The 10,962-nt window shown below is 41.2% G+C and overlaps 1 protein-coding gene across 1 annotated transcript; it reads left to right on the top strand.

Annotated features, from left to right (window-relative positions):
- Nucleotides 1-1,405: 1,405 nt before the first annotated feature.
- On the top strand, nucleotides 1,406-7,938 carry STEAP1 (STEAP family member 1; the record flags this gene model as incomplete). The annotated part of the gene is made up of 4 exons (XM_080936524.1): nucleotides 1,406-1,489; nucleotides 3,875-4,387; nucleotides 4,768-4,932; nucleotides 7,681-7,938. The coding sequence occupies 4 exons, from the start codon at nucleotides 1,406-1,408 to the stop codon at nucleotides 7,936-7,938; spliced, it is 1,020 nt and encodes a 339-aa protein (XP_080792650.1).
- Between the last annotated feature and the right edge of the window lie 3,024 nt (nucleotides 7,939-10,962).

A 10,962-nucleotide genomic window follows, 5' to 3' on the forward strand; every position in this document is an offset into this window, starting at 1 on the left:
AGAAATATACAATTAGAATCAACTTACTAGGCCTGAAATTTCCGTGCAGACCCTCATGTGAGTTCCACTTGTTCCCGTGCCAAGACTCCAGTTTTGCACTTTGGAGCATTTCACCTTTGTGAGTTTTCGTGTGAGGGATGCTCAAACTATAGTCTTCTCCTGAATGCTCCAAGGTAGGTAATTCTGTAAGTCCCAGAACACCTTAGTAAGAAAAAAAAAATGCCACTGTTAGAAAAAGGCTGACCTTTAAAACTTGGAAATATTCTAAGTATTATAATCTACTCCTGAAAGTCATTTTCCAGTTGCTAAGGCATCACAGGTGGCCCCAAGTCCCAAGCATTTGGAATATTTTCCAGCAACCTAACTGTTGTGTGTTTAACTTGTTTTTCTGCCATTAGACAAAGTACAAATCGGAGGCAGAGCCTTCGAGAAGTGAACTCGGGGCTTATTAAAACAATGGAGAATATGACATCCTGTTTTCCTGCATAAGATACGTGAAGCCAAGACCAGATTAGGCTCTATGAAGCTGTCAAGGAATAATTTTCTTTGTTTGGGGAAATTTTTTGACAAGCTCCTTTCTCCACAGGGTTGAGTAAGAATGTGGGCTAGTCAGTGACTGAACAGTCAGTACTCCCATTACAAATAGATGATCAGCCATTTTTACCAACAGGGCTTGTCCAAAGGATACTCTGACAATGCAGCCATTTGGCCTTTGAAGCAACTATTGAGATTCACCTTAATAATTGTATTTCTTCTGTTTTCTACCTTCATGGACATTTTACCATACAAACCAATTAATTATTGTTTCAGATTCCATCATTAACCCTGGAGGCCTGTGAAACAAATCTTCCTGAAGCTCTCTCTCTATCAGCTACCTCAAGCCTTGCCGACAGCGTCATTACCCAAAACTGAAAAATGCATTCCTAATTCCGTTTACTTTTAAAGAAAGCATGGTTTTGTCCAACTGAGAACCTAGAGTAAAATCTTCCTGAAGAAAAAACAGCCATTCCTTTATGTTTCACATAAGTAATAGGTTATCCATCAAGGTAACTTTTGACATTAGTGAACTGGTAGAAGGCTTTCTAAATGTGTAGATGATTCACTATTAGAATCTTAATTGTATTTTTTTCTGCTCTAGCTCTGAAGTGAATAAATGCTTTATATTGTTCCATCAAACAAAAGTATTTTCCCCAGACGAGGGTGGTGCACGCCTTTAATCCCAGGCCCTGAGAGGCAGAGGCAGGCAGATCTCCAAGTTTAAAGCCAGGACAAGGTCCCGGTCAGCCAGGGATACCTAGAGAAGAGAAACCCTGTCTCAAAAAAACAAGAACAACAAAACAGTAATGTCATAAGTGGAACAGACTTTATGTCTTTTTCTAGGTGGCTGGAGCTATACTTGGCGTTCATGGAGATCAGGAAGGATGTTATAAACCCAGAAGAACTTTGGAAAATGAAGCCCAAGGGGAACCTGGAAGATGACAGTCACTCGGTAAAATAATGACCATAGTTGCTAATAATTAAAATCTGTACATAGTTCACATGTATTCTGAATCTGATGGTGCTGGGAAATCTGCTCTGTGCTCGGATGCTGTAGCTGACACTGTGTGTGTGTGTGTGTGTGTGTGTGTGTGTGTGTGTGTGTGTGTGTGTGTGTGTGTATGTGTGTATGTGGTGACAGGACCAATTATGGTGGCTTAGCTATAGCCTTTCATGGGTCTCTGAAAACCCTAGGTCTTGCTTTTGTGTCTAAAGTGAAATAACTGGACTAGACCATCTCCAGAGTCCCTGGAGTCCTTTCTAACACCTGTGCTTCTGGGTTTAAAAGCAAGAGTTATGCTGACCTGCATAATGGTAGTTTTGTAAGCATCTTTATAGACATGGCAGCTTACCAGAGAGTCCGCCAAGTAAACGGTGACAAGCTGTTTAACCAAATAAATTGTCTTTGTGCAAAGAATCACTTGTCTCATTTTTGGTCGATAACAGAATTTAATGTTTCTCATTACATCATTTAAAAAGTGGCAGGGAATTTTTTTTTTTGGTTCCAAATACTAACCTTTTTAAAATATTTAAAACGCAGTGCTAAGAATCACAAACATATAGCCCATAAAGCAAAAAATTATTTTCATTTTTCAGTTTAGCTCTCTGACTTACTAACTTTCATTGTAACTTTTAGCCAGAAAACCGCTCTCAGCCCGTTCACTTAGGCTGTGTTAACATGCAGGAATTACAGAGCTGTTTCCTTTCTGGGTGGCATCGTAATTCACTGGCTAGAAGAATGATATATGTCAGATGGCAAGACAGGTCATCCGTAAACACTGGTAATTGTGGAGTACTGTGTGAATTGGTACTGAGTGAGTTGGTGCTGTGTGAGTTGATACTGTGCGAATTGGTACTGTGTGAACTGGCACTGTGTGAACTGGTACTGTATGAACTGGTACTGTATGAACTGGGTACTGTGTGAACTGGCACTGTGTGAACTGGTGCTGTGTGAACTGGTACTGTATGAACTGGTACTGTATGAACTGGGTACTGTGTGAACTGGCACTGTGTGAACTGGTGCTGTGTGAACTGGCACTGTGTGAATTGGTACTGTGTGAACTGGTGCCGTGTGAACTGGTGCTGTGTGAACTGGTGCTGTGTGAGACGATCAGGAAAGCATGAACATCAGACAAACCTCGGACGCTCTCCTCCAGCCTACGTGGAGCTATGAACATAAAGCCTAAATAAGAAGCAAGCGGTTCAGAAAGGAACCACAATTGGAAACGCTCTATGGCCTTCATTTGAACTTTAAAAATTGTTATCTCTGCTTATCCCTTGTGGAATCAACAAATTATTCAACACACTTTCTTTTGAGTTACTGACTAGAACAGAGCGTGGTGGACAGAGAAGTATTAACGTGTCGGGAAGTGAATGTGTCTGCAGGAGTTCACTACTTAGTTAAATGGCCTTTTCTAAACGTTCTGATCATTAGTTCAGCGGTCTTAGAAATGTAGAAATAGAAAATCAAAGAGCGAGACGACACAATGAAATTCATATTTTCCTTTATCGTAATCACCCTGTTATTCCTGCCGTTCTCAGTAAGACCGCAACCACATAATGAAATTCATATTTTTATCTACTAGGATTTACTCTATTATTCCAGACCCTTTGTATTTGAATTAATAAATTCACTGTTCCTGCTCTGCATAATTGCCCAGGAACCAATAGAAATATTACAGAACACCTATTAAGATATGGACTTTTTAAAACTTTTTTTTCTTTAGTTTTGGCTTCTTAAGGTTATTCCTCTGGACGGTGCTGGAACACACCTTTAATTAAAGCCCTCGAGAGGCAGACACACGTAGATCTCTATGAGTTCAAGGCCAGTCTGGTCTACAGAGTGAGTTCCAGGATAGCCAGGGCTACCCCGAGAAAACCTGTCTCCAAAAATACAAAAGCACAAAACATACATACGAAAAGATTATTCCATTATTTCCAGTCTTCGAAACAGACAGGGCTGTGTAAGCTTTGGAGTGTCCGCATGTGTCCCTTTTTACTTTAAAGAGAAATGGAACCCGGTTTCATCGTGTATGCCGGTGAACGCAGCACTTGTCCAGAGCTGGAGGCTAGGGAGTAGAAAGCCTGCCTAGGCCACAGGCCGCTTCTCAGATACAAAGAGGAAGCAAAGAGGCAAGTGGGGAGCACCCGTGTATCACGGCACATCCTTGGTCAGCCCTGCATAGACGATACTGTCTGTGGTTGCCTGGTACCCACAAGCGAGTTTCTGAATGCTGTATTCACCAGAAGGCACAGTGATGGAGCAGGGAGTTATTAGAGTAAAAGAAAACCCACTGCTTTGTCCAGTGTTAAGATGTCCCCTTCCTTTCTTTCGTAGACTAAAGACTCAGGAGAGACGAGCATGCTGAAAAGACCGGTGCTCTCTCATCTGCCGCACACGGTCCAAGTCGACGCGTTTGACTGCCCCTCCGAGCTTCAGCACACGCAGGAATTCTTTCCCAACTGGCGCTTGCCTGTCAAAGTTGCTGCCGTTCTATCGTCTCTGACTTTCCTGTACACTCTTCTGAGAGAAGTCATTTACCCACTAGTAACTTCCCGTGAACAATATTTTTATAAAATTCCAATCCTGGTCGTTAACAAAGTCTTGCCGATGGCCTCCATTACCCTCTTGGCACTGGTTTATTTGCCAGGAGAGATAGCGGCAGTTGTACAACTTCGCAATGGAACCAAATACAAGAAGTTCCCGCCCTGGTTAGATAGATGGATGCTGGCAAGGAAGCAGTTTGGGCTCCTCAGCTTCTTTTTCGCTGTCCTGCATGCTGTTTATAGCCTCTCGTACCCAATGAGGCGGTCCTACAGATACAAGCTGCTCAACTGGGCTTACAAACAGGTAAGAAGGTTGTACGCCTCAAGACTAACTAACTAAAACGCCTAAATGACCTAACGAATGAATCCTTTCTTCTCGAAGTAACAGTCATGTCGACCCTATGAGAAATTATTCTGCATTTTGGATAGTTGTTATTATAATTTTTATCAACACTTGTCATCTTATATTGAAGAATGTCTTTAAAGTGAAAATAAACAGTACCTTTAGCATAGGCAGGTCATAGGTTGATCTCCTGACAGCGTGGCTTTGGGGGGGGGGGGATTGATTCTATCCTCTGCTTATTTTATCCAGAGTTTCCATGCTTTTTACATTTCTGCCTGGGGAAGACGTCGAGGAGGCTCACATATTAGTAAGTGTGGTTTTTTTTTTCCCCTTTTCCTTAGGTTCAACAAAACAAAGAGGATGCCTGGATTGAGCATGATGTCTGGAGAATGGAGATTTATGTGTCCCTGGGAATTGTGGGATTGGCCATCTTGGCTCTCTTGGCTGTGACGTCTATCCCATCTGTGAGCGACTCTTTAACCTGGAGAGAATTTCACTGTATTCAGGTAAGTGATCCATAGAAATAATCATAGTTTGCTTATAAGATTAAATACATTGATTTGTCCCATAAATAGTATGTCTCCAGTAGAAAAGGTCTCAGACTATCTCATTCAAGAATGAGCTTTCTTGCTTGTTTTTCCATTGCTTTTATAAATTGTGGGACACATTTTGTAGGCATAAATAAAAAACATTATTAAAACAAGAATATTGTTTCTCACATTTAAAATTTTGTAGACAATTTGCAGCTCTCATCAATAACCATAAATATATTTAGGAATATCAGTGGTTTGCCAGTACCCTCCACACACACACACACACACACACACACACACACACACACACACACAAATCAAAATATTATTTTACCTGTCCCTTGACTTTAGTCGTGCCTTTGAAGTTACTCAGTGTTGTATTCTCTAGGGGAAAAAAAAAAATGAATCTTTCTCTGAAATTCAAAATTTCACTAATTAAATTTTGAATTTTATAACAAAATTTTATAACCTATTTTTTTTATAGAGTCTACCCCAAGCAAGCCTAAAATTTACTATGTAGCCCAAGCGGGTCTGGTATATAAGGGAGTCTTGCTTCTATGTCAGCCTCCCAAGTACTGCAATTATAGACAGGAGCCACCATACCTGCCTCTGTCATTTCATGTTTAAAGATAGTATTTCTAAGTTATGTTTAAATTATACTAATCACTTGAAGTTTCAAAGTACCTCTGAGACTCAGAATCCTGTCACAAGCTTACATATCTTCTAGGTAGGAGCAGACGTTTAAAAAGATCAATGTACCAGAAAGGACCCATGTAAGAACAGCCAAGGGGCTCAGCTTAATTCAGTCATAGGTATCTGCCAAAACCTCTTGGAATCATACTCTTAATATTTATGGGTGAATAGGTTTGGAGATTTCTACACAGCGAGGCATTCCTCCGTTGTCTCTTCCACGTGTCCATAGGTATCTCTGAGAGACAGCTGAGCATTCTGATGAGTCTGAGAAGTCCCATGACATTCAGTTGCCTTAGACTTTTTCTTTTGTGTTCAGCCAGTAGCCATTGGAGTCCTCTCTCCCTCTTGAAATTCTTGTTCACATTTTCTGTTGGGCTCTGACAAGCCTACTCTACTGTTATGTACGACACGTGACTGTAAATACATAATACCCATCTAGGAAATTAATCTTCAAACAATCAAGTGCATTTCTAGAAACTTCATCCAGAGATGAGGCTTGGTAACAGTTTTTAGCTCCACAATTCATATCCTAAAAATATAAACTTAGCTGTTTAGTTGAGGCATGAGAGCACAGCTGAATAATTGAGTTATATTTATTTTGTCAGGCTAATGACCTTTTCCAACAAAGTAAATCCAGGTCTGAAGTCATCTAGAAGAATCTTGTCAGAATGCCTTAAAATTATGCTGGTGAACAGCTCTCTGAACCATTTTCTCTGTTTCATGTCAAAATGTTTCAAGTTGAAATCATTCTTCATATCCAGATTTAGTTTGTTCAACAGTGAAGTGATTTCCAATGTTTTCCCACTGTATCAGAATATATGATTTTTTTTTAGAGCATAGATCTCTATGAGTTCAAGGCCAGCTTAATCTACATGGTGAGTTCCAGGCTACTGGGGACTACATAGGGAGGACCCTGCCTCAGATATGAGAAGAGGGAAATCCTCCTTCACTCTTGGTGAAATGACAAACTGGTGCTACCACTCTGGACATCAGTATAGAAGAGTCTCAAAAAAGCTCAAAATAATCTAGCTTTTGTCTCAGATATGCCACTCTTGACATATGCAGAAAGGACTCCACCCTCTGCCCATGCCTAGTCATCTTCTAGAATCTGTCTTAAAGTCCTCATAGACATGCCAACTGTCTCTGCCAGCACCCAGCACAAGAGAGAAGATATTTACCAACAGTCATTTCCTGACAGCACTAAACAAATATTTTCACTGGTCTCAGATTTTCCTTACTACTTTTTCTAGTATCCCTGAAAACTTACAGTTGTGACATCTATAGATCAATAGACCTTCTGTCTCTCTTTCTCCCTCCCTGCCTCTCTCTTGCTCTCTCTGTCTGTATGTACATGTATGTATGTGTACATATATATAACCTATTTTCATATTTATTTACAAAACTAGAGTAACATCAGTTGATAAACATCACTGAGATCAGATTGATATTTTTTACAGTATTCTTTAGTATTCAGCAATATTCATTGAGCACCAAACATGTTCAAATCATTGTGTTGCTTTTGCAAGAACCTGCAATAAGACAGTGTCTATTTTAGACATTTCTTGGTAGCAAAATTAAAGTAAACTCAGTAAGACAAAATATCATAATGCAAATACCAGAATGAGACCAGGGGTGTCAATCAATAGTAAACTGATCAGCTATCATGCACAACACCCTGGTTTTCATCCCCATCACTGCCAATAAAACAAAAGTCCCTTAGGAAAGATGGTGTCTTCAGCAGAGTGGTCGAGAAAGCACCGATGGGGCTCATGACCACTTGAGACTAAAAGGAAGGTCATGACCTTTACCACTTAGCTCAGAAACAAGATCAATTGCCCAAAGGTAATGTGGTGAGGAAAAGCTGTAAAAGTAATAACACTCCTGAATGGGTGTTATCAAACAACATGTCCATGCAAATAACTGTAGAGAAGCAAAAGCTCTCCCAGCAACAGAACATCCCCAATGGGATAGTGTAGCATTGATTGTTACTAAATCAGCCCTTACTTTGGGTCATTGTTTCTTTTGCAGAGCAAACTAGGAATTGTCTGTCTTCTTCTGGGCACAGTCCACGCTTTGATTTTTGCCTGGAACAAATGGGTGGATGTCAGTCAGTTTGTATGGTACATGCCTCCGACCTTCATGATAGCTGTTTTCCTCCCGACTGTTGTCCTGATATGTAAAATGGTACTTTGCCTGCCCTGCCTGAGGAAGAAGATACTGAAGATTAGATGTGGTTGGGAAGATGTCAGCAAGATTAAAAGGACTGAGATGACCTGCAGGTTGTAGAGATGCTGTTCATTTGCTTGATACTGATGTCTTGTCGTAAACATTTCAAATCTGTGTTTGCTAATAAAATGAACACTTCAGGGTCATCATTTTTGTTTTGTATCACAACTGTTTATTTATTTATTTGGTTATGTATGTGTGTGAGTCCACAAGTGTTACCTGTTACCGCATGCATGTGTACATCAGCAAGACAATCTGTGAGAGTTGGTTCTTTTCTAACACGTGTAAGGTCTAGGGATCGAACCCGCGTTGTCCGGCTTAGCAGCAACCACCTTTCCCTGCTGAGCCATGTCACTCGTGGGCCCGAATGCAGAATCTTGATGTATCTGTGTGTGTGAATATGATGCATTTGAGATTTGAATGCTTTCTGACGGATTTGATTTAAAGAAAGTTTACAACCAGTTTTTAGCATATTCTCTCTGTAGGGAACAGCTAAGCAAAATGAACAGATTCATCAGCACACACAGCATTATAAATTTAGAAATCCCTTAGAGCACCAGCCTTTTACATCTGTTTTCAGCTATTTTCTGATGTGCTTGAGTGTTTGCCTGTAAATATGTATGTATGTATGTATGTATGTATGTATGTATGTATGTATGTATGTATGTATACTGTGTATATACATGGTGCCCTCAAAGGCCAGAAGAATGAGTTGGATTCCCTAGAGCTGGAATTAAGAGAGAGTCCACTGTGCGGATGCTCAGAACCAAACCCAAATCTGCAAGATCAAGTGTTCTAACAGCCAAGCTAGATATAACATTTTGGTGTTTTTATGGTTACATATTTATGGGACATAGGATAATCCAGTACATATAAATGGCATGTAATGGTCCAGCTGGGGCAGTTAGCATAATAATTCCACCTCCTTAAACATATTTTACATTTTATTGCTTGTAAAAGTTATATTTGTTTATGATTATGATATCGTGATTGTTATTAAATGACTATTCCACTTGCCTTACAAACACAGTGATGTGTCTACAGAAATAGAACAATGGAGTAATATCGCATATACATCCGAGCCAAGCAAAGCTCCACCATCCAAGAGAAAAAGTAAATTCAACCATTTCCATGTGATCTGAGGGCAGGCCAGGTGAACTCACTTCCGCACTTTGGCAGCGCTGTCACATCCTACCCCAGCTCCATACTCGGAAATTTTCACAACTAGAAAACATCACCACCTCATCTTTTATAAGCCTTTATTAGACAACAGAGCTTTGATGATGGTGAAACGAGAGAGAGAGAGAGAGAGAGAGAGAGAGAGAGAGAGAGAGGGAGGGAGGGAGGGAGGGAGAGAGGGAGGGAGAGAGGGAGAGAGAGAACTATTAAATGGTTAACCTGATTCTAGGGGTTTTCTTTTAATATTTTTTTCTTTTACGGTATTTTTCTTCTGTGATTGGCACTAAAGAACCTCCTACATAGAAATCTAAATTCCATGACCTTGAGTTCCAAAATACAGAGTCCCGTTTGCAGGTGTAAATGCTAAAGTAGTACAGACAGTTATGACCTTGGGCAGTGATTCATCACAGGAGGAAAGGGAACGGAGGTGCCTAGAATTACAACCAGATTCAGCAAGGAGATGTAAATATGGGAACACTTATCCAGGTGTGCCATACGTCCTACCACGGTCAACCAGCCAAGGTCAGCAGTCAGGTACCTGCAGGCCCATGGCACAGCAAAGTGTCCGGGTCCTTAGCACTGGAAGCAGAAACTGAGCCCCACACCAACCATCATAAAGGCTTCAGCTCAGAAACTATTACAACCTCAGTGTGACCTTGTTGGGGCAGGGGGGGGGGTTCTGCAATAGCAATAGCTGAGTTCTCACTAGCCTGGTTTTAAAATCCTGTCTTTTTTTTTTTCTATTCATTTATTCACCTTACATGCCAATATCAGTGCCTCCCACTCCTCCCAGTCCCCCCTCATACATATCTTCCTCCTATTCCCTACTCCCCTTCTCTGAGAAGGGGGAGTCCCCCATCATCCCATCCTGGAACATCAAGTCGCTGAAGGTCTAGACACATCCTCTCCCACTGAGGCCAGACAAGGGGGTCCAGTTAGGGGAATGGGATTCACAGGCAGGCAACGGAGTCAGGGATATCCCTACTCCAGCTGTTGGGAGACCCAGATGAAGACCAAGGTACACATCTGTTACATATGTGCAGCAGGCCTACGTCCAGCCCATGTATGCTATTCTCTTTGGTGGCTCAGCCCCCAGAGGGCCAGGGTAGTCTTCTTGTGGAGTCCCTATCCTCTTCAGGTCCCTCCATCTTTCCCCTAACTCTTCCACAAGACTCTCCAATGTTTGCATATGGGTCTCTGCATCTGTTTTGGTTAGCTGTTGAGCGGAGCCTCTCAGAGGATAGTTATGCTGGGTTCCTGTCTGCTGCAAGCATAACAGAGTATCAGTAATAGTTTCAGGGATTGGTTCTTGAACAATAGGCCTATTCTGAAACACCAAATACCTACCTCCTGGATTTTTTTTTTCTTTAAGACCAAGTCTCACTATGTTGACCAGGTTGCTTTGAATTTTCAGAGTCCCCCTGCCTTTGCCTCTCAGGTACTAGGATTAAAGAATAATGCTGCCACACAGGCTCAGGAATTCTTGTGACAGAAAAATAAAGGAGTCTATAACAGCCTTAAAAGTGAGGCATCCCATATCTATACTTCTTTGGTAGCTAATCTGAGCCTTTTTACAGTGGTTAAGCAATACTGATATAAGCAAAGGAAACAATAAAAAAAAAAGTGGGGCTAGGGAACTATCTCAGTTGATGAGTGAGTTGCTTGCTGCAAAGCCCAGGAACCTGAAGTCTGCATCGCCAGCACTCATGTAAAAAGCCAGGTAGAGCATGCACCACCACACCACACCACCCACCACCAACCCCGTCATCCTGATGCTGAAGGGGTGGAGACAGATCCTCAGGGCATCATGGCTACCTAGGCTAGCAAAATCCACAACTCCAGGTTCAATGAGAAAATCTGTCTAAATAATAATAATAATAATAATAATAATAATAATAATAAAGG

Source organism: Micromys minutus (genome assembly GCF_963924665.1).
Source record: "Micromys minutus genome assembly, chromosome: 23".
Taxonomy (NCBI): Eukaryota; Metazoa; Chordata; class Mammalia; order Rodentia; family Muridae; genus Micromys; species Micromys minutus.